This window comes from Podarcis melisellensis (genome assembly GCF_964234715.1).
Source record: "Podarcis melisellensis genome assembly, chromosome: 18".
NCBI classification, from domain to species: domain Eukaryota; kingdom Metazoa; phylum Chordata; class Lepidosauria; order Squamata; family Lacertidae; genus Podarcis; species Podarcis melisellensis.
Window position 1 is genome coordinate 1,178,493 of NC_138536.1, and position 26,949 is coordinate 1,205,441.

The 26,949-nt window shown below is 46.9% G+C and overlaps 2 protein-coding genes and 1 long non-coding RNA gene across 5 annotated transcripts in view; 2 read left to right on the forward strand and 1 right to left on the reverse strand.

The window, feature by feature from the left end:
* Positions 1 to 4,541, forward strand: part of ANKRD24 (ankyrin repeat domain 24) — a 30,994-nt gene extending 26,453 nt beyond the window's left edge. For all 3 annotated transcript variants that reach the window (XM_081895410.1, XM_081895409.1, XM_081895411.1), the window contains 3 exons: positions 1,511 to 1,675; positions 3,454 to 3,519; positions 4,166 to 4,541. In XM_081895410.1, the coding sequence (XP_081751536.1) occupies positions 1,511 to 1,675; positions 3,454 to 3,519; positions 4,166 to 4,243 (309 nt within the window). In that variant the 3' untranslated portion in view covers positions 4,244 to 4,541. The remainder of the gene's footprint in view (positions 1 to 1,510; positions 1,676 to 3,453; positions 3,520 to 4,165) is intronic.
* The window catches only part of LOC309361025, a 113,247-nt gene that overhangs the window by 65,406 nt on the left and 20,892 nt on the right, over positions 1 to 26,949 (forward strand). The window lies entirely within an intron of this gene.
* On the reverse strand, positions 15,118 to 26,190 carry PLVAP (plasmalemma vesicle associated protein). The gene is made up of 6 exons (XM_081895694.1): positions 25,761 to 26,190; positions 21,954 to 22,050; positions 19,819 to 20,432; positions 18,307 to 18,511; positions 17,767 to 17,860; positions 15,118 to 15,440 (listed from the first exon to the last, which is right to left on the reverse strand). Exons 1-6 carry the CDS (start codon positions 26,115 to 26,117, stop codon positions 15,434 to 15,436), a joined length of 1,374 nt encoding a protein of 457 aa, XP_081751820.1. The 5' UTR covers positions 26,118 to 26,190; the 3' UTR covers positions 15,118 to 15,433.

The window sequence follows — 26,949 nt, forward strand, 5'->3', positions numbered from 1 at the left end:
ATTTTTCGGGTTTCACCTGTAGAACAAATCAAGGCTTGACACATCTCACGAGTCTCTCATATATTAGTTTCACCTTTCAAGTTGAATTCCTGAAATCAAGGAACTTTCCCATGATATTCTAATTTTTCGAGTTTCACCTGTATTTATTTGGTTGGTTTTTCAAACTGAAATTTTGCAAATACAGTCATACCTCGGGTTACAGACGCTTCAGATTGTGGTTTTTTTTGGGTTACGGACCCGCCAAAACTCAGAAGTACCGGAACGGGTTACTTCCAGGTTTCGGTGGTCGCGCATGTGCAGAAGAGCTAAATCGCGCTTTGTGCATGCTCAGAAGTGCCAAATCGCAAACCACGCATGCACAGATGTGCCGCTGCGGGTGGCGAACATGCATCCCACATGGATCATGTTCGAAACCTGAGCGTCCCCTGTACAGTGGTACCTTGGTTCTCAAACTTAATCCGTTCTGGAAATTCCGTTCCAAAACCAAAGCGTTCCAAAACTCAAGGCGCGCTTTCCCATGGAAAGTCATGCAAAACGGATTAATCTGTTCCAGACTTTTAAACCCCTAAAACAGCCATTTAACATGGACTTGACTATCTAATGAGATCATCAATCCATAAAATAAAAACAATAATCCAGGCATAGGCAAACTCCGGCCCTCCAGATGTTTGAGACTACAACTCCCATCATCCCTAGCTAACAGGACCAGTGGTCAGGGATGATGGGAATTGTAGTCCCAAACATCTGGAGGGCTGGAATTGGCCTATGCCTGCAATAATCAATGTGCTGCAGTCACAAAATCAATCCATCCATCAGTAGCTGAACTGGATTCTTCCGTACAGTCGCAAAAACAAACGAAAAAGAGCTGCAGAAACAAAAACATAAAATAAATAGCAAAAACAGACAGACCTCAGTGTAACACTCAAAACTGAGCATGTTCGGCTTCCAAAAAAGATTTGCAAACTGCAATGCTTACTCCCGGGTTTGCAGTGTTTGGGTTCCAAGTTGTTTGAGTACCAAGGTGCTTGAGAACCAAGGGGTCACTGTATAGCAAACATAAATCATAAAAACAAGTTGACAGAAATCTCCCGAACTTTCCTCCTCCCCTTTGTGGGTCCCTACTGCTAATCATTTCCTACCGGAATCTTTTATAATAACCCAAATCTTTTTATCTCTCCACTGTGTCCAAAATTTGCCCTTAAACTACAAGTGTTATTCCAACGCTGCTAACTTTTGGCTACAACTATGGAAAATCAAATGTCCTGTACACAAATTTTGCACAGTTTCCATACTGAAGCTAGCAAGAAGCTGCACCCAGGAACCCTTGCAAAATGTTTGCAGCAGCTTACGGATTCGCAGTGGGTGGGGAGACGCAGCACGAAAGGAAAATGGGCTTGGATGGAGGAGGAAATACCAAAACCCATTTAGTTTTGCGATGCTCTTTGATTGGGGGGAAACGTCGGAATGGGCGGGCACCGGGAGAATAAATTGCCTCTTGGTTGCCCTGCAGATCACAGAGCTTTCCAAGGAAGTCTTCAAACTCAAGGAAGCCCTGAACGACCTCTCGGAGCTGTCGGGCGAGGCTTCGGCCAAAGCCACCTCGCCAAAGGTGGAGTCGCGGCAAGAGGTTGCTACTCTCCAGGGCCGAATCCGAGATCTGGAGCAGCAGTTGGCCGTGAGTATTTCGTGGGGGCCAGCTTGTTGAGGAAGGGGACGATGGGGGCCATCCCCTGTTGTTGTTGTTGAGTCGTTTAGTCGTGTCCGCCTCTTCGTGACCCCCTGGACCAGAGCACGCCAGGCACTCCTGTCTTCCTGCAGTTTGGTCAAACTCATGTTGGTAGCTTTGAGAACACTGTCCCACCATCTTGTCCTCTGTCGTCCCCTTCTCCTTGTGCCCTCCATCTTTCCCAGCATCAGGGTCTTTTCCAGGGAGTCTTCTCTTCTCATGAGGTGGCCAAAGTACTGGAGCCTCAGCTTCAGGATCTGTCCTTCCAGTGAGCACTCAGGGCTGATTTCCTTCCGAATGGAGAGGTTGGATCTTCTTGCAGTCCATGGGACTCTCAAGAGTCTCCTCCAGCACCAAAATTCAAAAGCATCCATTCTTTGGCGATCAGCACAGCTGACGCAAATATTCATTCATTCGTTCGTTCTCGGCCGCTGCGGCATCTTGTAGCGGTGAGTTCCGCTGGCTAGCTGCCCATCGTTAAAAACGACCAGTTCCTTCCCCAAAATTCGGCGCATGGAGTCTTACCGAGAACACGATGGGATTTGGCCGCCCTGCCTGAGTAATCTGCGCAGGGGATCCTTGCCTGTGATGTCACAGTCCCGAGACTTCTTGCCAAAAGGCTTGGCTCTGTAATTAATCCTGACCGATCCAGATTAATTCCTGCATGATGAGTCAGTGTTTGGGGAAAGTAATCTGGGTTTACGGGATTAATTACGGAGCGAGCCAAGGGGAGTTCATCTCTCGCTGACGTCCCCAGAATATCGTTACACGCAACTCCTGCTATAGGAAAACATTGGGGTCGGCTTTGGTAGCCCAGCTCCTCAGTGCCCCCTAAGTCGGAGAAGAATGGTTGGAGGCAGAATCTAGTGAAAGCAAGGAATATATTTATTTTTCTGTTGCAACTGAGTTCCGCCTGCCCCACCTCTTGCAAACAGGTGAGGACCCAGAGCAAAGGTCGTTTTAAATACTTATGAAATTGCCCAGCGAGACTGCCCAAAAAGTATCCTACACACGTCGCAGAAACATGCCCTCCGACATTTCTCCGATGAACATAGGGACGTCCCATTGCATAATGATAATTTTACTCTTAATACGCCTCCCCCATCTAACTGGGTTGCCCCAGCCACTCTGGGCGGCTTCCAACATATATGAAAAGCATAATAAAATGAAACATTAAAAAACAACACTTTCCTATACAGGGCTACCTTCAGACGGCTTGGGGGTCAGATAACTCCATCCCCTCCAATGTTTCTCCCCTGAAAATAGGGACGTCCTATTCCATCCCCTCCAACGTTTCTCCCCTGAAAATAGGGACGTCCTATTCCACCCCCTCCAACGTTTCTCCCCTGAAAATAGGGACGTCCTATTCTATCCCCTCCAACGTTTCTCCAATGAATATAGAGATATCCTATTCCAGGGGTCAGCAGACTTTTTCAGCAGGGTCCACTGTCCCTCAGACCTTGCGGGGGGCCGGGCTATATTTTGAAAAGAATATATGAACGAATTCCTATGCCCCACAAATAACCCAGAGATGCATTTTAAATAAAAGGGCACATTCTACTCATGCAAAAAACACGCTGATTCCTGGACCTATGCCTGTGCGTTTTCACCTCACGCACCTACAAACATCAATTTTATATTCGAGACCTTAGAATTCTTACGGCGATGGCTTGGGGACGTGGTTCCCGGGTTCCCGGGTTTGAAACCTTTTCCCTTTCTTCTTCCAGGAGGCTGAGCGACGGCATGGCAATATCGTTTCATTGTACAGGGGACACCTTCTCTATGCCATCCAGGTGAGTTTACCTGCCAGGTTGGGGGATCGGGGCTGGGTATTTGGGGGGCGGGCAGAGGCTTGGAGGGCAACCCGGAGGGAGACTTTGTCCATACAGATCCTCCATAATAATAATAATAATAATAATTTATTTATACCCTGCCCATCCGGCTGAGCTTCCCCAGCCAACCGAATATTAAAAACACAATAAAGCATTAAACATTAAAAACTTCCCTAAACAGGACTGCCTATGATTCTAAATAATAATAACAATTTTAAATAACAATAATTGTCAATAACAATAACTTTAAATAAGAATAACTTTAAATAACAACAACAATAATTTGTAATGATAATAATTTTAAATGATGATGTTGATGATAATAATACAGTGGTACCTCAGGTTACATACGCTTCAGGTTACAGACTCCGCTAACCCAGAAATATTACCTCGGGTTAAGTACTTTGCTTCAGGATGAGAACAGAAATTGTGCTCTGGCGGCGCAGCAGGAGGCCCCATTAGCTAAAGTGGTGCTTCAGGTTAAGAACAGTTTCAGGTTAAGAATGGACCTCCGGAACGAATTAAGTACTTAACCCGAGGTACCACTGTAATAATAATAATAATAATAATAATAATAATAATAATAATAAAATTTCTCTCTCCCCAGGGACACATGGATGAGGACATTCAGAGAATCCTCTTCCAGATTCTGAAGATGCAAAGACTCCAGGAACAAGGCAGATGAGATTCGGGAAAAGAGGACCGCCCATTTCAAACCGGGGGGGCTTTTCCATATTGGAGAACTGCTATCTAGAGAACTCCCTTCCTTTCACGCCAACCGGCCAGCCCTGCAGTGCGGCACAGCCCCTTCCCACTCCCTTCCCCTCGAACGCAAGCTGCCTGCCTTGCCTGCTCAAGAGTCTTCCTGAACCCCTATCCTCACGGGCTTTGCCTTTTCTTTCCTGGGGGAGCGCCTGCGAGGAAGACTTTGCCCCCCACTTTGCCCCCCCATCACCACCGCCAAAGGCTTTAAATGGGACGTTCCATCACTGCACCTCCCTTCTGTGCAAAGCCGCACCGGTTGAATGTCCGCCTGCCGCGACACTGTGATAGCCCATGCTGCAGGTGGGAAAGGTGTTTGCGGGGTTGGGTGGAGGCTGTTTCTCACCAGGGGCAGCACGGCATAGCGGTTAGAGCCTCTGGGCGACGGAAATGGGAAATAAGCCTTTCACTTGCAAAGCTTACCGGGGAAGTCTCTCTTTCTCTCTCTCTCTCTGAACCCAACCTACCTCGCAGGGTGGGAAAGGACACATACAGGCTTTTTGGTGGGGAGGAATGGGATAAAGAGAGTGAGTAAAGAGGGGAAGTGGTTTGGAAAGGAAGGAAGGAAGGAAGGAAGGAAGGAAGGAAGGAAGGAAGGAAGGAAGGAAGGAAGGAAAAAGAAAAAGAAAAAGAAAAAGAAAAAAGAAAGGGCGGGAGGGAGAAAAAATAAGGAAGGAAGGAAGGAAGGAAGGAAGGAAGGAAGGAAGAGAAGGAAGCAAAGAAGGAAAGAAAGAAAAAGAGAGAGAGAGAGAGAGAGAGAGAGAGAGAGAGAGAGAGAGGAATGAAGGAAGGAAGGAAAGGGAAAGAAAGAAAGAAAGAAAGAAAGAGAGAGAGAGAGAGAGAGAGAGAGAAAGAAAGAGAGAGAGAGAAGGTAGGAAGGTAGGAAGGAAGGAAGGAAGGAAGGAAGGAAGGAAGGAAGGAAGGAAGGAAGGAATCTTGGCTTGTGTAGGTCAGGGCTGTGAACATGTCATGATTCGGCCAGAAAAAGCCCCAATTCCCTTAGTTTTTATTTTTAAAAAACAAGGTGCTAGTCCTTACTGCTGAGCAGACACGCTAGGAAGCCTGGGAGCGGTGCTTTCTCAAAGCCCCAGCAGCCGAAAGAGCAACTGAGGCTGAAAAATTGCACCCGCTAACCTGTCCGGGGTGTGTGGAATAATTCAGCGAGGCTTACTTGTGAGTAGACACCCCTGGTGTTGCACTGTAAATAAGATTCCCAGCGGTGTGTGTGTGTGTGTGTAGCTTTTTGCCTCACTAGCAAAATCAGGATCAGTAACGCCAGAGGGCTAAAGGAGGAAATATATTTAAAACTGATTAGTTGTATACAAATGACAGGGCTGAGCTTTCCTGGAAACAGAATTCTTTCTTTCTTTCTTTCTTTCTTTCTTTCTTTCTTTCTTTCTTTCTTTCTTTCTTTCTTTCTTTCTTTCTTTCTTTCTTCCTTCCTTCCTTCCTTCCTTCCTTCCTTCCTTCCTTCCTTCCTTCCTTCCTTCCTTCCTTCTCTCTCCTTCCTTCCTTCCTTCCTTCCTTCCTTCCTTCCTTCCTTCCTTCCTTCCTTCCTTCCTTCCTTCCTTCCTTCCCTTCTTCTCTTCTTCTTCTTCTTCTTCTTCTTCTTCTTCTTCTTCTTCTTCTTCTTCTTCTTCTTCTTTTCTATTAAACTGTGATTCACACTTCCCAGGGAGGGAATGTAGGGTTTCTACATTTCAAAAAGCAAAAAACCAGGACACCGCAAGACCTGTTGAGCTTTTATTTTCTTTTAGGAAAACCCCAAAGATTTCTGTTTCGTTTCATTTGCTGTATGATTCATGAAAACGAGTGGATTGATGGAGTCAGCAAAATACAGGTTGCCAACTCCATTCCTGGATCTGCTCCTGTGCACTCAAACAGTCGGGGAGTTGGCAACCCTCATTGATTGATTTATTTTTTATTTTGCATTAAAAGACGAAAAAATAAACTCGGTTTGGAGTCCACAAACATTTGGAGTGGGACAGCTGAATATCTGGTCTGCAGGCCATGGCTGGGGGACGGAAGTGGGGGTCACAAGCATGGGGGGGAAATGGGGAGGGGGTCTGCGTTAACGTCGGGGGCTGAATGGAGGAGCTTTCGAGAAAGTCACTGTCTTGTTTCTTCTTACCACCCATGGCAATAAAGCATCTATGCTGACTTCCGATCTTTGCTCGTTCGGTCTCCTTGTATTAGCCTTTCAAAGGAGGATGGAGGATGGATGGCAGCTAACGGATTGAGGTTGAATCCTGACAAGACAGAAGTGCCATTTTCGGGGGACAGGAGGCGGGTGGGTGTGGAGGACTCCCTGGTCCTGAATGGGGTAACTGTGCCCCTGAAGGACCAGGTGCGCAGCCTGGGGGTCATTCTGGACTCACCGCTGTCCATGGAGGCACAGGTCAATTCTGTGTCCAGGGCAGCTCCATCTGGTACACAGGATGAGACCCTCCCTGCCTGCAGACTGTGTCTCCAGAGTGGTGCATGTTCTGGTTATCTCCTGCTTGGACTACTGCTATGCGCTCTATGTGGGGCTGCCTTTAAGGTGACCCCAAAACTGCAATTAATCCAGAATGCGGCAGCCAGACTGGGGACTGGGAGCAGAGACCACATAACCCCGGTCCTGAAAGACCTACATTGGCTCCCAGGACGTTTCTGAGCACAATTCAAAGTGTTGGTGCTGACCTTGAAAGCCCTAAACGGCCCAGTAGACCTGAAGGAGCGTCTCCACCCTCTTCGTCCAGCCCGGACACCAGGGTCCAGCTCCGAGGGCCTTCTGGCGGTTCCCTCCCTGCGAGAAGTGAGGTTCCAGGGAACCAGGCAGAGGGCCTTCTCTGTGGTGGCACCCGCCCGAGGGTAGGACTCGAACCCATGGCTTCAAGTTGCAGGAAAGGAGAGTCGGACTCAACATCAGGATTTCAGACAGTCGGAGCCGTTCGACAGTGGGATGGAAGGAGGTAGATTCTCCTTCCTTGGAGGTGTCTAAGCAGGGGTCGGATGGACACCTGTCATGGATTCCTGCATTGAAGCGGGTCAGACTGGATAACCCTTGGGGTCCCTCCCAATTCTGCAATTACATGCCCTCTCCCAGGCAGCCATTAGGTGGAGCCACAGGGCTGCTAGATGGAGTTTTCCAGTCCTGTCTAACTTGGTGCTAGGCAGGGCTGAGAGATCTGATTCTGTCAGCATTTAAAGGTCTAAATACCTAATATGGAATAGGACATCCCTATTTTCAGGGGAGAAACGTTGGAGGGGATGGAATAGGACGTCCCTATTTTCAGGGGAGAAACGTTGGAGGGGATGGAATAGGACGTCCCTATTTTCAGGGGAGAAACGTTGGAGGGGACGGAATAGGACGTACCTATTTTTAGGGGAGAAACGTTGGAGGAGATAGAATAGGACGTCCCTATTTTCACGGGAGAAACATTGGAGGGGACGGAATAGGACGTCCCTATTTCCATCGTAGAAATGTTGGAGGGCTCAGATTCCACAACTAGACGCCTTTCCCCTCATCGCTCCTGAATCTCCCAGTGACCAGCTTTGTTCCTCGACAGGTCTTTGAGTTCACAGAGGGTGACCTTGGCTAGGTGCGTTGTGTCGGCTTCCAGGAAAGTGGTGGCGATCCGTCGAGGGGAGCCATCGATCACGCTCAGACGTCAGGATTCCAAGAAGCTGTGGGCTCTTTGCGTCCCTTATCACTTGGCTGCACCAGCCCCCAGTTTGGACAGGGAACAATGGAGGTCACAAAGACCCTTTCCTGCCAAGCTGCCGGGAACGGGAATTCCCAGAAGACTTGACCTCCTCACTTCTCAGCTTGGGAAAGGAAGGTGGTCTGACTTTGGGCTGCCTACTAGTCCGAAGCCAGGTTCCTTTTATTTATGCCTTCTCCTCAACCGAGGCCTCTGTTTCTGCAGAAATAAAAACTGACCAAGGCTCTACGTTCCTTCCTGTTACGAAAATGGAGATTTGCTTTTGTTCGGGTGAGATAGATTTAAAATGAGAGAGTAGGGGCTGTGCCCTACGCTAATCCTTCTCCGAGAAGAAAATAATGAATAATAATGACATGATTTCATTGATTCATAGAATTGGAAGGGCATCTAGTCCAGGAATCTTTTATAACTTCACACCCTCCAACATTTCTCCCATGTGTTCATAAGTGTACAAGGGAAACACACCCACAAGTATATAAACCACGTGAACAGGAGAACAATCCTGGAGCCATTTGGACTCTCCCAAATTGACCTCGAATATTTCTTTGCAAGGAGGAAGGAAATGGGGAAAGCTTTCCAATGGTCTTTGGACTGTAGGGACTTACACCTCCTTTTTCAAACACAGTCTGGCAAGTATCTGTCCAGCTGAGCACACTTATCAATATGCGTAAGAGTTTTAGGAACTGAGTATTGACCGTCTCCAAGGAATGGCCAAGCTACCCAGAAAAGGCAAATGATAAGGCATGATTGATCAGGTCTCCTGGCAGACAGGAGAGAAGCAACACATTCCCATTTCTCACGGGGACCACCTCTTTCTGTGATGTATGCGTGATGTTTTGGGGTGGTCTTGAGCTACAGGGGAGTCTATAAAGGGGCTTGTGCACCATTGTTCTGGGTTCCTCCAGAATGTGGGGCGTGAAGACCCTGTTGCAACAGTTTAATAAAGACCAGACTTACTAGCCGCTTTGCTTCTCAATATTCTCTGCTTGACCTCTGTTGTTTTCTCCTACCGATAGAGAACCTACTTAAGGACTCTACATGGGCTCTTGGGTACCCATAAAGGAGCAGTTTTCCCTTATAACCACCCCCTTAAAGGTTTTTGTTTTTTTTAATACGCCCCTGTATCTTCCCATGTTCTTAAATTCGCCCAGGATTTAAGAATGTGCTTTGCGGTTACGAAACAGGACCTGGAAGCCATCTGGGAACTCCATGAACTCTTTCTGAATCCTTGGAGGCCTCTTGTTCTTTTTTTGTGGGGGGCCAGCTGTTTATTGGCCCCCGGCGACTCCAAGCCATCGCCACAAACACCTGCATCAATCATCTTTTAATTCGTGAATCACCTCGCCTTTGAAACGAACATCCTGTTTGCCTGGACGACTCTGCGGGATTGTGGCTTATCGGTCAGGAGCGAATTCTGGCATTTACTCTCCTGCAAATTACCCTACGGCAAACCTGCTCCTCTTTATTGGGGATGTGAGCAATTCCCTCTCCTCTCTCCCCAACTCCCCCACATCCTTTTCCTTTCCTAAAAACTCATTAGCAGGACCATGTTCACATTTCCCTCTTGTGTTAAAGACTTCGTTTCCGAAAGGAATGGAACAAAACCCAGGATGCATTTAATAGGACACAAACACACACACACAGAGAACAGCATCCTAGAGAGAGGTTTTCTTGAACAGAGGGCGTTGTCCATGCGCAAGGAAGCTCTGGGGCCTCTTAGAAGCAGCTATAAATAATATTTTTGCAAGGCTCGGTTTCCAGCACAAATGGTGGGAGAGCAGGAGACGACTGCCTTGCCTTCAGTGCAAAATTCGGTTTTTTAATGCAGCTACGTTCCCTAAAGGGTTTGGGGAAGGACACCCCCAAAGGGTCAATTTCCCCCCTATTTAGCCTAATATTTACATTCTTTTTTCCCCATTCAGTGATGGGGAAGGGGGAGAACAAAGATGAGTGAATGGGGGAAAATGTACAAAAACGTACATTCTTATGTGAATTGAAATAGTGACGTTATCCTGAAACGTAGGCAGATTTTTAAAAGCCTACCTAGGGCTGCCATATTTTGAAGAGCAAAAATGAGGGCACATTTGCCGACTTCTGCTTTTAACTATGGAGAGCTTTTATGACAACTCTCCTATATGCAGACCTGAGAAGCTGCGCTCTACAGGTGAAACTCGAAAAATTAGAATATCGTGGAAAAGTTCCTTGATTTCAGGAATTCAGTTTGAATGGTGAAACTAATATATGAGATCGACTCGTGACATGCAAAGCGAGATGTGCTTCTACTTCTCAGAGGCCCAATCTTGCTCGATTTGCAATCCTTGTTTTGTTGATTTCCCTGAATATTCTAATTTTCTGAGATGGTTGATTTGGGGTTTTCACCAGCTGTACGCCATGATCATGGCAACGATAACAAATCAAGGCTTGACATATCTCGCTTGGCATGTCACGAGTCTGTCTCATATATTAGTTTCACCTTTCGAGATGAATTCCTGAAATCAAGGAACTTTCCCACGATATTCTGATTTTTCGAGTTTCACCTCTATAATGTCTTGTCCTCTTCCTTTAGACTCCCTGGCACTATTCCCAATAGGAAACCTTCGCGATTGCTAGTGGCAAAGCGGCAGTGACACTCACCAACTTGAATGTCGAAACAAAAAAAATTCCTTCCAGTAGCACCTTAAAGACCAACTAAGTTAGTTCTTGGTATGAGCTTTCGTGTGCATGCACACTTTTTCAGATACACTCAGATACACAGATACACAGATACACAGTTTTGTTTTGACTATGGCAGACCAACACGGCTACATATCTGTAACTGCAACTTGAATGTGTTTGGAAGAGGACTGGGCAAAATTTGGCCCGCGAGGGCAACCTCCACAGTCGGTGAGGACCATTAGCGAGGAGGCAGCCCTGAACCACCCCCTGTCCTGCGCTCTCTTCCTGAGGTTATTCAGTGGCGAGGAACGCCGCCTTTTCCTGCGCGAAGGATCTGGAGGGAAAACCCAACTCAGGAAGGGAGGGAAGCTGCCGTTTTTCCTCTGCAGGCGACTCTGGGTTCATCCACTCACGCAGAGACAGCTGGAAAGAAACAGACGTTTCCTAGGAAGCAGCTCATATCCCTCTGGCTGCCATCCCATAATCATCACCATCATCATTACATACCCTCCAACCAGGGCCGGATTTAGGTTTGATGCGGCCCTAAGCTACTAATGGTAACGGGGCCCTTTATAAGTCCAGCTGTCCACAACAAATTGCCACTGTTTTTTGTGTTGAATAGATGCTATATGGTCATTCATGGACCTCATAGGTATCTCAAGCTATAATGGATCATTTCCCAATAATCTTTTACCCCTTTCTGTCTCATCTCTTGGCCTTGTCTGTGTTTACAGTGGGAAATATTCACGAAATATTCTTTCCACAAGGGCCAACATTGATGCCGAAATCCAGCATCGCCTGAGCTCTGTGAGTTTGGCTTTCTCCCGATTGAAGTGCAGAGTGTTTGAGGACTGGGACATTCGCAGGGAAACTAAAATGCTTATTTACAAAGCTATTGCACTACCAACCTTACTGTATGCTTGTGAAACATGAGCCACTTATAAACCCCATCTCCAACTCCTTAAAAGATTCCAAAATTTGGTGTCTCCAAAATTTTTTACTCATCACTTGGGTAGACAGGTGAACTAATACCAGTGTAGTAGAAGAAGCAAAGATTACCAGTGTCGAAGCAATGATTCTTCAACATCAACTTCGTTAGACTGGTCATGTTGTGTGGATTGCACATCACAAAATATGTATTTTATCCAAGCTGTTGTTGAACAGAAATACAGTTAAGAAGAAGTATATTAATTGTGATAGTGATATTTTAGGGAGCAGGTGAGCAGGCGGGGCCCATGACTTACACCCGAGGAGCCTACAAAACACGGTTGCTGGATGTAGGTTTTATTTTATTTGCTTTCTATCTTCCAGGTTTTTTTCCTTTTAGCTTTTTGGGGGGCCCCAAGAGAGCGGGGCCCTAAGCTATAGCTTGTTTAGCTTATACCTAAATCTGGCACTGCCCCTCCAACGTGTCTCCTGTGAAAATAGGGACGTTTCTCCCATGAAAATAGGGACGTCCTAAGGAAAAGCAGGACATTTCAGGATCAGATCAGAAACCGGGGGGGGCTTCTGTAAATCTGGGACAGCCCCTGGATAACAGGGACCTCTGTCTGTCAGGGATGCTTTAGCATGGCATGGGGCTGGGATGTATGACCTTTGGGGTTCCCTCCCCACTGTACAATTCTATGACACCTCCATAGCTTCTGTCCATCTGTGGACCTCTTCCCTTGCTCTTGTGCCTTGGCGTCAGTTTTGATTCCTGCATTGTTCTGTCATGCTGTATTCGCCTAGCTAAAGATCTCTTGCTTCCTCTCATGTAGAAGTTGTTGCCCTTGTGTTTTTGAGACCCAAACCCCCACCCACCCCGTGCCAGCCTCACCCAAATCAAGAACAACTCCAGGTGGGTTTGAAAACACCTTTTATTTCCACAGCCTATGCCTTTGCTCTTTTTATTTTTAAACAAACAAACCCTGAAAACAGAACTTATTTCTGCCAGCAACTATTTCCCGCCCACAGAAGCAGAATTGTGACTGCGCAGCCCAGGACGCTGTTTCCAACAGGGGACAGCCGGGAAGCTCACAAGCGTTGGAATATGAACAGGGGAACCGCTGGCGTTTTGAGCGACAGGTTGAAAAACAAACAAAGACCATCCAGATGTTGACAGACTCCAGCGCCCCAAATCCCTGCTCTTCAGCCCCGCTGGCTGATAGGAATTGGAGATTGTCAACCTCTGGAGGGAAACAGGTTTCCCCCAATCCCTGATTTAAGAAGCTGCATTTGTCTGCATCTGTCATGAGTAAATGTCTCTGTTATCGAAAAGGCCTTCCTCTGTTTGTTGCATGCAGAAAGGAGTGCTGCCTTTAAGATCAGAAACGTGGAACCGGCAGTTTTCCAGATGTTGCAAGCACCCTTCGTCCCTGATCATTGGGGCTGGTGGAATCCAACATCTGGAAACAGGGCCAGATTGAGGTTTGATGAGGCCCTCAGCTCCTGAAGGTATTGGGCCCCTTTATACAGGTGAAACTCGAAAAATTAGAATATCGTGGGAAAGTACCTTGATTTCGGGAATTCAACTTGAAAGGTGAAACTAATATATGAGACAGACTTGTGACATGCAAAGCGAGATATGTCAAGCCTTGATTTGTGATAATTGTGATGATCATGGCGTACAGCTGGTGAAAACCCCAAATCAACCATCTCAGAAAATTAGAATATTCAAGGAAATCAGCAAAACAAGGATTGCAAATCGAACGAGATTGGACCTCTGAGAAGTAGAAGCACATCGTGCTTTGCATGTCACAAGTCGATCTCATCTATTAGTTTCACCATTCAAGTTGAATTCCTGAAATCAAGGAACTTTTCCATGATATTCTAATTTTCGAGTTTCACCTGTATGTCCAGCTGTCCTTTGTCAACAACAAATTGCTACTTTTTTTTGGTGTTGAATACATGCTATATGGTAATTTATGGACCTCATAGGTATCTCAAGCCATTTGCCCATGTGGCCCTGCAACCAGTTCATACAGAATGTCGGCACCCTATATATAGAAAGGAGCAAACCAGGGATATTTTAGGGAGCAGGCGGGGGCCATGACTTACACCCGAGGAGCCTACACAACACAAAACACAGTTGCTGCATGTAGGTTTTATTTTATTTGCTTTTTATCTTATATTTTGGAAATGTACATCCAGGGTTTTTTCCCCCTTTATTTTTTTGGGGGGGCCCCAAGAGAGTGGGGCCCTAAGCGAGAGCTTGTTTAGCATAGACGTAAATCTGGCATTGTCTGGAAAGGAAACAGATCCCCTCATTTCTGAAGGATGTTTCGTCAGCATCATGTGATTGGGGATAGACTGCCATGAACGTGGGAGCTCCATTCAACCATCCTTGCTAGCAAGGTCTATCCCGGGAAAGCTAAATAATGCCTCTTTTTTCCTGAGATATATAGACATATAGGCCTATCTAAATGCGTACATGATATCAAAATTTATACATAGGCACGCCCACCCTGCCTCTTGCAAAAATGTAGGAAATGTCTAGAAGCGACAGCAACAAGTTAACTCTGCCCAAAGTGTGAATTTACAGCTTTGCCTTGCCGTTGTTGAAAGCATTTGTGGTTTACATTCAAATCTTATGAAGAAAGTCAGGGCCAGGGGACACAAATGGCGGTTACATACCGTATTTTTCGCTCTATAAGACGCACCAGACCACAAGACGCACCTAGTTTTTGGAGGAGGAAAACAAGAAGAAAAAATATATTCTGAATCTAAGAAGCCAGAACAGCAAGAGGGATCGCTGCGCAGCGAAAGCAGCAATCCCTCCTGCTGTCCTGGCTTCTGGGATAGCTGTGCAGCCTGCATTCTCTCCATAAGACGCACACACATTTCCCCTTACTTTTCAGGAGGGAAAAAGTGGAGTCTTATAGAGCAAAAAATACGGTACCCTGTTTTATCACCACAACAGCCCTGGAAGGTAGGAAAGGCAAACTGTTCATTTTGCTATCTCATTTCCTCCCCCTGACTCAGTTCTCCACAATTGCACGTCATTTTTGGACGACGGCTATTTTTTCAAAAACCCTCCTTGAAAAACCTTTCAACTTTGCAACTTTGCCTAAGACACACAGATTTCCCCCAGGAGATCTCCACAGGATATAAACACATTTCTGTGTGTGCCTTTTGCCAACAGATGCGTCTCCATGCATAATTTCCCGGAGCAAATGCATTTTTTGCATGAATCCGCCAGTTGGGGAACTGCATTGCAAAATTCAGGGTATGAATTTCAAACCACATTTTGCTCAGATTAAGTTGTTGAGCTTTCATTTCTGGGAGGGAAAGCTGGGGGTGTAATCAACCAGTGGATCGCGATCAAGCTCTTGAACATGCCTGCTTTTAGAGCATCTAAATTTCTTGCGAGGGCTTTCCTGATCCAAAACTGGATCGGGAAAAGGGAAAAGGAATGATCCGCTAAGGGGTTGGGGAGTAGAAAGGTAAACCATCATTAATAGCGGTTATTATTATTTTTATGTGTGCTTGCGAAACACAACAAACCAAACGGACCGGCTACATTTAGGATAAGAGATCTTAAATTGGGCATCGGTTGTGTCGCCAAGAAGCAGCGAGGGTTTGGGGGAAGATACCAGGGAAGAGGGCAGTTTTCCCCATTCAGTGCTGATGTCCATTTCCGCTTCGATTCCCTGTCCCGTCCGAAATGCATCTCCAGGTGAGGAAATTTCCAAACTCCGCACTCTTCCCTTTCCAACAATCGAGTCTTAATTCCCAGGTGCTGTTCCTGAAGGCCTTTGGCGCCATTTCCTTTAACCGCTGTGGCGGGAAGAAATCAAATTCTGAATGAGTTTATACAGTAGGCCATTGATATTTACAAACGTATTCGGATACACTGGTACCTTGGTTCTCAAAACCCGAAAGTGAGTGTTCTGGTTTTTGAACGTTTTCCGGAAGCCGAACATCTGACGCGGCTGTCGGTTATTGTTTCCGGGGCGCCCGCGCCAATCAGAAGCCGCGCCTCGGTTTCCGAACATTTCAGAAGTCAAACGGATTTCCAGAACGGAGTAAGTTAGGCACTTTTGTTTTTGCTCTTTATTTTGCATATTTTGTTTTTGAGGCTTTTTCAGTTCATTTGTTTTTGTGACTGTGCGGAACCCAGACCAGCTACTGATTGATTGATTGTGTGGCTGCGGAAATGGATAAAAGCCCCACCATCAAACAATGACTATCATCCGGACCTATGGCAAAATCCGCACCTATGGCAACCCCGCTTTAGGATTCATGGTTCTATTTCTGCAAATGTACAGCCTGAGTATAGAATGGAGGGGCTCACGGCATGAAGACCTTGCCTCCTGCTTCGGTTTCCACCAACGCCCCAAGCCACGGTTTCGAATCCAGCCCGGGTAGAGACATGCCTCTGTATCTCCCGCTTCCAGCATCAGCCCAAACCACAAAGACACACAGACAAACCTTCCTGCTGTTCCCCATTCTTCGTAGGGTGGGAGAGCTGGAACCCCCCACCCCCCACATCTGCAGGGCCATATTTAGGTTTGATGAGGTCCTGAGCTACTGGAGGTAATGGGGCCCTTCATATGTCCAGCTGTCCTTTGTCCACAACAAATTGTCGCTTTTGGTGTGTGTTGAATATATGCCATATGGCAATTGATGGACCTCATAGGTATCTCAAGCTATTTGCCCATGTTGCCCTGCAACCAGTCCATGCAGAATGTCGGCACCCTATATATAGAAAGGAGCAAACCAGGGATATTTTAGGGAGCAGGCTAGCAGGCGGGACCCATGACTTACATCACAGGAGCCTACACAACACAAATCATGGTTGCTGCATGTAGGTTTTATTTTATTTGCTTTTAATCTTATATTTTGGAAATGTACATCCAGGGGTTTTCCCCCCCTTTATATTTTTTGAGGGCCCCCAAGAGAGTGGGGCCCTGAGCTAGAGCTTGTTTAGCTTAGATGTACATCCAGCACTGGACATCTGGCAACCAAGGCCCTCCTTGGGTTTCAGATAGTACATGGGAAGCCGAGTCTGAAATGGTCCCCATGGCCCTCTAAATCTATGGTGGCTTGTTGACCAGAAGTTATGTATTTAGGAAGCGTGGGCTCGATTCTGACCAAATTAGAGAAAAACAAATCGAGTGGGAAGGTTGAGGCAAGCTTAAAAGAGGGCCAGGGCCAGGGTGGAGTTCTCATTCCTTGAAAGTTTTTAAGCAGAGGTTCGGATCGCCACCTGCCATGGAAGTTTGAGCTCAGATTCCTGCACTGTAAGCAGGTTGGGCTGGATCACCTTCAGGGGTCCCTGAGTACAACTTTGCGAATCTATAAGATCTAGAGCAGCGGTTCTCAACCTGCGGGTCCCCAGATGTTGTCGGACTACAACTCCCATCACCCCTGAGCTCTGGCCTTGCTAGCTAGGGGTGATGGGAGTTGTAGTACAACATTGGGGACCCCCAGGTTGAGAAAGGCTGATCTGGAGAACATAGAATCGTAGACCTTCCTATGGTCAAACAGCTCTGACCACGTGAAAGCCCTTCCTGGCGTTGAGTCGGGCTCTCCTTTCCTGCAACTCGGAGCCACGGGTTCGAGTCCTACCTGCAGAGCAGGAGAAAATAAGCTTCCTCACGCTTCCATGAGAGAGCCCTTGAGATAGTGGAAGATGGCTCTCCTGTCTCCTCTCAAGTCTCCTCTTTTCCAAGCTGAACATCCTCAGCTCCTTCAACCGTTCCTCATCAGGCATGGCTTCCAGAACCCTTGAACATCTTGGTCTCCCTCCTTTGCCCACCTTCCAGCTTGTCCACATCCATCTTAAATTGTGCTGCCCAGAACTGGACATCGTATCCCTGGTGTGGTCTGACCAAGGCAGAATAGAGAAGGTCTCCAACTTCCCTTGATCTGGACACGAGACTTCCATCTCTATGATCCTGTGATTCTCTGAAATCTGGGACCTGATCCGCCTGCCCCCATAACCTGGGATCACCCCCATATTGACACCACACCTTATCTACTGGGCTCTGACCCCGAAGCATCCAAACTTTCCAGCAACCCAACAGAAGAGTAGCTCAGCCCCTTCTTTCTGCCCCATAGACCAGGAACGTATTAAAATCACATTTTTTCACTACAGGACCTGGGTGGTTGTCCCGCGAGGACGGCTGGCGGCTGGTTCTGCAGCTTCCCATTCTCCAAAGGGGGTTTCTTGTTCTCCAGAGTTCTCAATCGATCTAAAGGAACACAAAGGAAACATGTTCCGAGGTAAGGTTTCGCCTTCTGAACAGGAGCAACCGGTCGCTTACCCTATTTTCAGGGGAGAAACGTTGGAGGGGATAGAATAGCACGTCCCTATTTTCAGGGGAGAAATGTTGGAGAGGGTGGAATAGGACGTCCCTATTTTCAGGGGAGAAACGTTGGAGGGGATGGAAGAAGACGTCCCTATTTTCAGGGGAGAAACGTTGGAGGGGATGGAATAGGACGTCCCTCTTTTCAGGGGAGAAACGTTGGAGGGGATGGAATAGGACGTCCCTCTTTTCAGGGGAGAAACGTTGGAGGGGATGGAATAGGACGTCCCTCTTTCTATGGGAGAAACGTTGGAGGGGATGGAATAGGACGTCCCTATTTTCAGGGGAGAAACGTTGGAAGGGATGGAGCCAAGTGAGGTGGGTTGACTCACCAGCATTGATTTGAATTCCTGGGGAGGCGGGGTTCGGCTGCACGACTGCACCTGATCTTCCGGGGAAGATTTGTGGGCTGGAAACCGAACCAGCAGTATTCACGACTCTCCCTGCGTTCCAAGTGCCCCCCATCGTGTTGGCACCGCCGGACGAAACGGGGCTCGCCGGCCTCACGAACGGGTTGCTGGGGAACGAAGATGTCCCCTGCGAAGCAAAGAACCCTGATATCTCCTCTGAACAAGCCCTGTGAGTTTTCAGCAGAGCTGCGCAGGCGGAGAAGCTTTGAGGGCCACATTTGGGCCCCCAGGAAGCTCCCCGCCGGCCCTTCTGCCAACTCCGGCAGGTAGTAACCAGCCGTCCTGCCAACCCTTCCGTGCCCAGTTCCGTTTATATCCAGGTTTGGTGGAGCCTCTGCACTTTCGAACCCCAACAACAACTCGGCGAGGTAGGCTGAGAGCGAGCAACTGGTGAGTTTCATGGCTAAGTGGGAAGATTCGAACCCAGCTCTCCCAGGACTCGTCACGACAGCAGGCCCCTCTCTTTATACCCAATACCTACCCATAACGTTTGCCCCGATATTTATTCCATTAGCCCACTTTATCCCTAAACAATAGGGTGGTGATTGGTGATGTGGTAATGTTGTATTGTATTATTTATGCAAATTGATTTTCTCTCAAGTTAAAGATCTGACTGGGACAAACCTCGTTACGTTGAGCTGGTATTTTGCACAATTTGTATACGGTGTCTGTTTGATCATGTGTGGTTTGCTGTGCCTCATAAAGGACATTAAAATAAAACCTCCCTAAACAGGGCTGCCTTCAGATGTCTTCTAAAAGTCAGATAGTTGTTTATTTCCTTGACATTTGACGGGAGGGCGCCACCACCGAGAAGGGCCCGTCCCTGCTTCCCTGTAACCTCATTTCTCGAAGGGAGGGAACCGCCAGAAGGCCCTCAGCATTGGATCTTGTTATAACGAGGCTATTATTGGACGGTAACGGAAAACTAATAAAATTATGATCCAAAAATGGAAGAGGGAACGGGCGTCTGAGGAGCGCCAGAATTGCGGCTTCTTACCCTGAGATTACCCTGAGGCACAGGTGGTGCTGTGGGTTAAACCACAGAGCCTAGGACTTGGCGATCAGAAGGTCGGCGGTTTGAATCCCCGCGATGACGGGGATGACGGGTACAGCTTCCGGGTCATGTGGCCAGCAGGACTAAGCCCGTTGCTCCCGTTGCTCGGTCCCTGCTCCTGCCCACCTAGCAGTTCAAAAGCACGTCAAAGTGCAAGTAGATAAATAGGTACTGCTCCGGCGGGAAGGTAAACGCCGTTTCCGTGCGCTGCTCTGGTTCTCCAGAAGCGGCTCAGTCATGCTGGCCACATGACCCAGAAAACTGTCTGCGGGGCGGACAAACGCCAGCTCCCTCGGCCAATAAAGCAAGATGAGCGCCGCGACCCCAGAGTCGGCCACGACTGGACCTACTGGTCAGGGCTCCCTTTACCTTTACCTTACCCTGAGATTCAGGCATGCTGTCTTGCTCTGGTGCAACTGCAGCTGGAGGGTCTCCTTCTCCCCGACCAACTGCTGCCTCTCCACGTACATCTTCTTGGTCTCCGCATCCTGGGCATCTCGGAGGATCTGCTTCTCCCTCTCGCACTGTAATTTTTGGGCGCCCACTTGGCGCTCCTTCTCCTGCAAGCTGTGGGTGCAAGTGGCCTTCTCTCTTTGCAGCCTCCCGTTCTCCTCGGCCGCGCTGCTCACTTTCTGGTCCACCTGCCTGGCCAGCACCTCGAACTGGTCCCTCATGGCGTCTGTCAGCAGCCGGAAGTCCTGACGGGCGCTGCCGACCTGGTAGCACGTGGTGAACTTGGCCATGACTTGCTCAAAGGACGATCTCAGGTTCTCAGGGATGGGATTCAGTATGGACAGGACTTGGGAACCCAGGTTATGGTAGGTCTGCACCCGCGACTGATCTCCCAGCCGGTCGATCTCGCAAGCTTGCTTCTCCTTCTCTGTCCGGTCCAATTGGTCCTGCAGGTTTTTCTGGACGCCGGACAAGGCACCCTGCTCCAGTTGGCTCCTCAGCTGCAGAGCGGACAGTTTTTCCTGCAGAGAGTCAATCCGAACTGCGGGACATTCGAAAAGGAAGAGAAAGACAAAACGATATGGGGGAAAAAAAGTTTTGGATAACTTTTGTTTAAAAAAAACAGAGGCTTTTTTGTAAGGTATTATACGTGGGAAAGAAAATAAAAAGTTGTTTTTTATTTACCAATAAATAACCAAAAAAAATAACATCTGCCAAAAGAAAAGAAAAAGTTGTTTATGTGTGCAGTGACAGCAGCAAGGGGCTGTTTCCATCCCCCCAAAACACAAGGGTCAGAGAGATAGATAGATAGATAGACAGACAGACAGACAGAAATAGATAGATAAATATACATAGATGTTAGATAGATAGATGATACATGATAGATAGATAGATGATAGATAGATGATAGATAGATAGGTGAGAGAGAGAGAGAGAGAGAGAGAGAGAGATAAAGAGATGATAGATAGATGATAGATAGATAGATAGATAGATAGATAGATGATAGATAGATAGATAGATAGATAGATAGATAGATAGATAGATGATAGATAGATAGATAGATGATAGATAGATATACATAGATGTTAGATAGATAGATATAGATGATAGATATAGATAGATAGATAGATAGATAGATAGATAGATAGATAGATATAGATAGATACATAGATGATAGATAGATAGACATAGATGTTAGATAGATAGATAGATAGATAGATAGATGATAGATAGATAGATAGATAGATAGATAGATAGATAGATAGATAGATAGATATAGATAGATAGATAGATAGATAGATAGATAGATAGATAGATACATAGATGATAGATAGATAGATAGATAGATAGATAGATAGATAGATGATAGATAGATAGATAGATAGATAGATAGATAGATAGATAGATAGATAGATATAGAGAGATAGAGATAAAGAGATAGAGATAAAGAGATGATAGATAGATAGATAGATAGATAGATAGATAGATAGATAGATAGATAGATAGATAGATATAGATGAAAGATAGAGAGATAGATAAAGATAGATAGATGATGAATAGATAAAAAATAAAATAAAATGTCCAGTAGCACCTTAGAGACCAACTAAGTTATTTATTATTATTATTATTATTATTATTATTATTATTATGGGGGGCGGCAGGATTTCCGGCAGCAGCTGGGCTTTGCACGGATCTCTAGGGGCAGCCTTTCCTGGCCATAGCTGTCAACTTTTCTCTTTTCTTGCGAGGAATCCTATTTGGAATAAGGGAATTTCCCTTAACAAACGGGAAACGTTGACAGCTATGTTCCTGGCATGGCCAACCGTACACCTGCGGCTGATCAGCCTTCAGGGACTCATTCAGAGAACCAGCGGGCACCAGCTGTCTTCGGCCGAACTTCCAGCAGCCGTAGCCTCAAGGCTAGATTAATAATAATAATAATAATAAAATTTTATTTATATCCCACCCTCTCCAGCCAAAGCCGGGCTCAGAGCGGCTTACAACAGTAAAAATAGCACAGTTTTAGATTACCACAGTGTGCCCTGGGCCGGGCTGCTCTTACCTTGAGTCGTCATATTCAGAAGGTACAAGTTGTAAGCGCATTCCCGGCTCATCTGTTGGGCAATTGCGTCCTGTCTTCGCTGCTCATGGCATTTTAACTGGGGGAAGATGGAGAGGGGGGTGGGTTAGGATCCAACGATTTAGTGTGGTTGAGGAAAATAAGCAGAGCTGACACTGACTGGAGAAAGCAGCTTCAAATATTATTAATTATTATTGATCAGTATTAATCACTATTAATTAGTGTTAAATGAAATTGCGGGAGGCAGTGGAAGACAGGAGTGCCTGGCGTGTTCTGGTCCATGGGGACACGAAGAGTTGGAAACGACTAAACAACAAGAAGTGTTAATTAGTATTGCTTATTGCTTATTGCTCTTCTTCTTCTTTGGTGATAACTCATAGCCGAGGAAGATTGTCTTCCATAAACACGGTTTATCAACATGAATTGGTTGCAGGTCTTCCTTGGCAATCCCTAGTAGCCAAGAAAGATGGTCTTCCATATACACAGTTTTAACAATGAGTCTGTAAGTGACTGTGGAGGCCAATTCTGGATCCACACGTCCTTCCACAGTGGGGACATTGGTTTCCGGGCGGGAGTTGATCCCGGTGAGGGTTTGCCAAGCATGCCTTCCTCTTAGCATGTTTCTCCCTTGTGTCCTGAGTTCCAGTGTCTTCAAAGCCCAGGACACCTTTGGTCAAGGCTGTTCTCCAACTGGAGCGCGCGCAGGCCAGTGTTTCCCAGTTGTCAGTGTTTATACTTTTTTTTTTAAGATTTGCCTTGAGAGAGTCTTTGAACCTCTTTTGTTGACCACCAGCATTACGCTTTCCATTTCTAAGTTCAGAATAGAGGAGTTGCTTTGGAAGACGATCATCAGGCATCCACACAACATGACCAGTCCAACGAAGTTGATGTTGAAGATTTATTACTTCAACACTGGTGATCTTTGCTTCTTCCAATACACTGGCATTAGTTCGCCTGTCTTCCCAGGTGGTGATGTGTAAAATATTTCGGAGACACCGTTGATGGAATCTTTCGAGGAGTTGGAGATGGCGTTTATAAGCGGTCCACGTTTCACACGCATACAGTAAGGTTGGTAGTGCAATAGCTTTGCAAACAAGCATTTTGGTTTCCCTGCGAATGTCCCGGTCCTCAAACACTCTGCGCTTCAATCGGGAGAAAGCCGCACTCACAGAGCTCAGGCGATGCTGGATTTCGGCATCAGTGTCGGCCCTTGTGGAAACATAACTGCCCAGGTAGGAGAAGTGATCAACACTCTCCAACGTTACATCACTGAGTTGGATTTGATGGAATTCTCCAGGCTCTTATATATTTTACCTGTTTCCAGGCAGGTGGTTCCTTCATAGGGATGGGGGCAGAAACTGGTCCTTTCCTCTCATTTTCCCCACCCCCAATCTTGAGCTCGGTTTTCGACATATCCATGCCACCCTTTTAAACCCCCCCGTGGAAATTCATCAGCACCTCAGCGTAAATTTCTCCCGGCAAACGCATTTGTGTGTGTGTGTTTTGCCTAAGATTCATTTTCCTCCTCGTTCTTTATTTGCAAAGCAATTCCCCCCCGCCCCCCCACCATGATGCTTCCTTGAACGTTATTCTCCAGCATTCGATGCAAACATCGCATTAGCTCGGGAATTTGGGGACACATTACTCTCTCAGGAGAACTGCACTGAAAAATTCAGAGAAGGGTGGATTTGAAAAGATGGCTGTGTTCCGGTTAGTTTACTTTTTCTCTATTATTATTGCTATTATTCATCATCAATCTTTATTACGGTCCAGAGACCCAACAAATCATTACAAAACAATACACAATTCCTACAGCCCACCTCCAGGTTAAACAAGCATTTTGTTTAGAATATAGGGCTCATTTGATCTTGCAACCACCGATAAAAACTTTGCCACTGCTAACGTTCTAACATTTGTCCAGTCTTCCAATAGGAACCTGACATAGCGAGCCTCTGATTTTCCCGGGAAAGGTACCAGCGAGGGGAGTATCAGTTCAGCCCTGGCTTGCTTGTATTTTGCACAATGCAACAAAATATGTTTTATGGAGTCGATGTCTTGAACACATGAGCAAAGTCTGTCCTGGTAGGGAACTCCTCTCAACACTGCAGAATAAAAGACGTTTAGTCTGGCTTTGGTGAAAAGCCTTCGATAATTTGGTACTGTCAGGTTTTTAATGTAAGGTGTTAACTTAAAGACATGCCCATATTGTACTCCTACTGCCAACGGACTACAGACTGCGTGTGATCGAGAACGCAAGTCACTGTGTGCATTATCCCATAATCTTTGCTTTAACATCTTTTGGGTGCTTTCATAACCCAGGGAATACAGTTGGGTAATACAATCATTCTTAACATTATTATTCAGCAGGCAATGCAATATATAATATGCAGCAGCCATTATGGCAAACAGGCATTCGCTATAAAGAAGAAACACCGACAGGAAGAAAATTTTAACAATACAAATTATTCATATCCACCTTATCCCTTTAGGAGCTGTTTGTGGGCGCTCAATGCTCCTGGATATGAAAGCACGTCACAAAAACATAACAATTCGAAATAAACTTGTCACTTTTACACGGGCCTTAAAGCACTCTCAGTTTGTGTGTCCATCCACACCCCATTCATTCAATATCCAACAACATTGCGTACCATAGACTCATAAAATCCTAGAATTGGAAGGGACACTCGAGGGTCATTCAGCCCAACCCCCAGGGCCGGATTTAGGTTTGATGAGACCCTCAGCTCCTGAAGGTTACTGCTTATTTTGCAGAGGACTGACCAACAGATGCTGTCTGCAAACAGCTGCGTCATGACGGTCGAAAGATTGTCTGCCTACATCTTGTTGCTAAAAGGGGAAGAGGGGCTGAATGTTCAGCTGTTGCTATGATTGCAAATAGTGCTTGCAAAAGGGTAAAAGAGGATTGGAAAATGACAGCGGCAGCACATAACATCCAGTGAAACAAGGACGTCCTATTCCATCCCCTCCAACGTTTCTCCCCTGAAAATAGGAACGTCCTATTCCATCCCCTCCAACGTTTCTCCTGTGAAAATAGGGACGTCCTATTCCATCCCCTCCAATGTTTCTCCCCTGAAAACAGGGACATCCTATTCCATCCCCTCCAACGTTTCTCCCCTGAAAATAGGGACGTCCTATTCCATCCCCTCCAACGTTTCTCCCCTGAAAATAGGGACGTCCTATTCCATCCCCTCCAACGTTTCTCTCGTGAAAATAGGGACGTCCTATTCCATCCCCTCCAACGTTTCACCCCTGAAAATAGGGACGTCCTATTCCATCCCCTCCAACGTTTCTCCCCTGAAAATAGGGACGTCCTATTCCATTCCCTCCAACGTTTCTCCTGTGAAAATAGGGACGTCCTAGTCCATCCCCTCCAACGTTTCTCCCCTGAAAATAGGGACGTCCTATTCCATCCCCTCCAACGTTTCTCCCCTGAAAATAGGGACGTCCTATTCCATCCCCTCCAACGTTTCTCTCGTGAAAATAGGGACGTCCTATTCCATCCCCTCCAACGTTTCACCCCTGAAAATAGGGACGTCCTATTCCATCCCCTCCAACGTTTCTCCCCTGAAAATAGGGACGTCCTATTCCATCCAAACCGGGACGGCTGTCCAGGACTGTCCTTGGAAAACAGGGACGTTTGTAGGGTCTGAAATAAACACCCCAACGCGTGGCACACAGGCTCATCTCTGTGTATATGCGAGCTTCTGGTGATGGCGGGGGCCCCCAGAGATCATTCAGCCCAACCCCATTAGAGACGGTCTCTCTGCTGACCTTCTCGTTGTTGCAGGCCACCAACGTCTTGTTGCAGCTGCTGGCCTTGTTCTTGTTCAGGTTGGCCTCCACCTGGCTGGCGTTGAGGCGTTTCTTGAAATCCGCCATCTCTCGGCTGTGCTCCTGGCCCTGCTTGTTGCATTGCTGGATCTGCTCCTGCAAGGCTTTCTGGTGTTGCTTGGTGCTCTCCTCCGAGTTGCCGTACACCATGAAAAGCACCAGCCCTAAGATGATGAGGAACTGGATGAGCGAGAGGAAAAGGAAGAAATATTTCATGTAGAAGCCGCAGTCCCTCTTGTTGGGGTTCTCCTTCAACTCCAAGCCCAGCTTGGCCATCGTGTAAGGGTTCTTCTCCATCTCGCCAACAACTGCCACTGCCAACCTCGAAGGAGCTGCTTTTGGGTCAGCCGGGCGGGGACTCCAATTCCCCGAGTGTTTATATTGCCTCCTTCCTCTCGCCTGACTCCATCCTGCCTAGCCGGAAAAAGCTGCTGGGTCCTGGTTATCAAAAGGGGCCCCCTTGTCACCGGGAGATTTCTCGGGGGGCGGATCCTTCCCCCTTGTTTTTGTTTTTTTTGGCCGGCGGGAACAAGGCCAAGGCGGCCTCGCCTCTGCCAGTCTGGTCCCCAGGGTGCCCCGAAGGACGTCAGCCGGGGCAAAGGCATAGAAGGAACCGGAGTATCGTCAAATGTCAGAGGGACAAGGGCCCTCCAAAGATCCTCTAGTCCAACCCTCTGCCGTGCAGGAATCTTTTGCCGGTTGTGGGGCTCCAACCCACAATCCTGAGATGTTAGACCGGCTGAGCTCTGTCCCAGGAGCCCAAGAGTCTCCTTGGCATGGAGGGCAAAGTGGGGGCAATACCCCACTAACCTCAGCCTGCTTCCTCCCCCCCAGGCCCTTTCACCCAGAATGTCCTTAGCCCCTAAAGCAGGAGCACATACAAAAAAGGGTTTGTTGTTGTTTTTAAAGACATTTGATTAATAATAATAATAATAATAATAATAATAATTTTATTTATACCCCGCCCTCCCTGGCCAGAGCCAGTCTAAGGGCGGCTAACAACAGTAAAATTACAGTAAAAACATAATGGGGGGGGGGAAACTGATTTAAAATGCAATTTAAAAATATATAGTATTGTGTGTGTGTTTTAAAGCATCCAAGCCTTTATCATGGGGGAATTCAGAACATC

Excerpts from the sequence above, each read along its gene's own strand:
- PLVAP (XM_081895694.1), bottom strand. The coding sequence starts at position 26,117 with ATGGAGAAGAACCCTTACACGATGGCCAAGCTGGGCTTGGAGTTGAAG. Across the intron at positions 18,512-19,818 it reads CAGCATGCCTGAATCTCAGG|GGGACATCTTCGTTCCCCAG; the intron begins GTAAGGTAAAGG and ends TTTGCTTCGCAG. Across the intron at positions 17,861-18,306 it reads AGGAATTCAAATCAATGCTG|ATCGATTGAGAACTCTGGAG; the intron begins GTGAGTCAACCC and ends GTGTTCCTTTAG.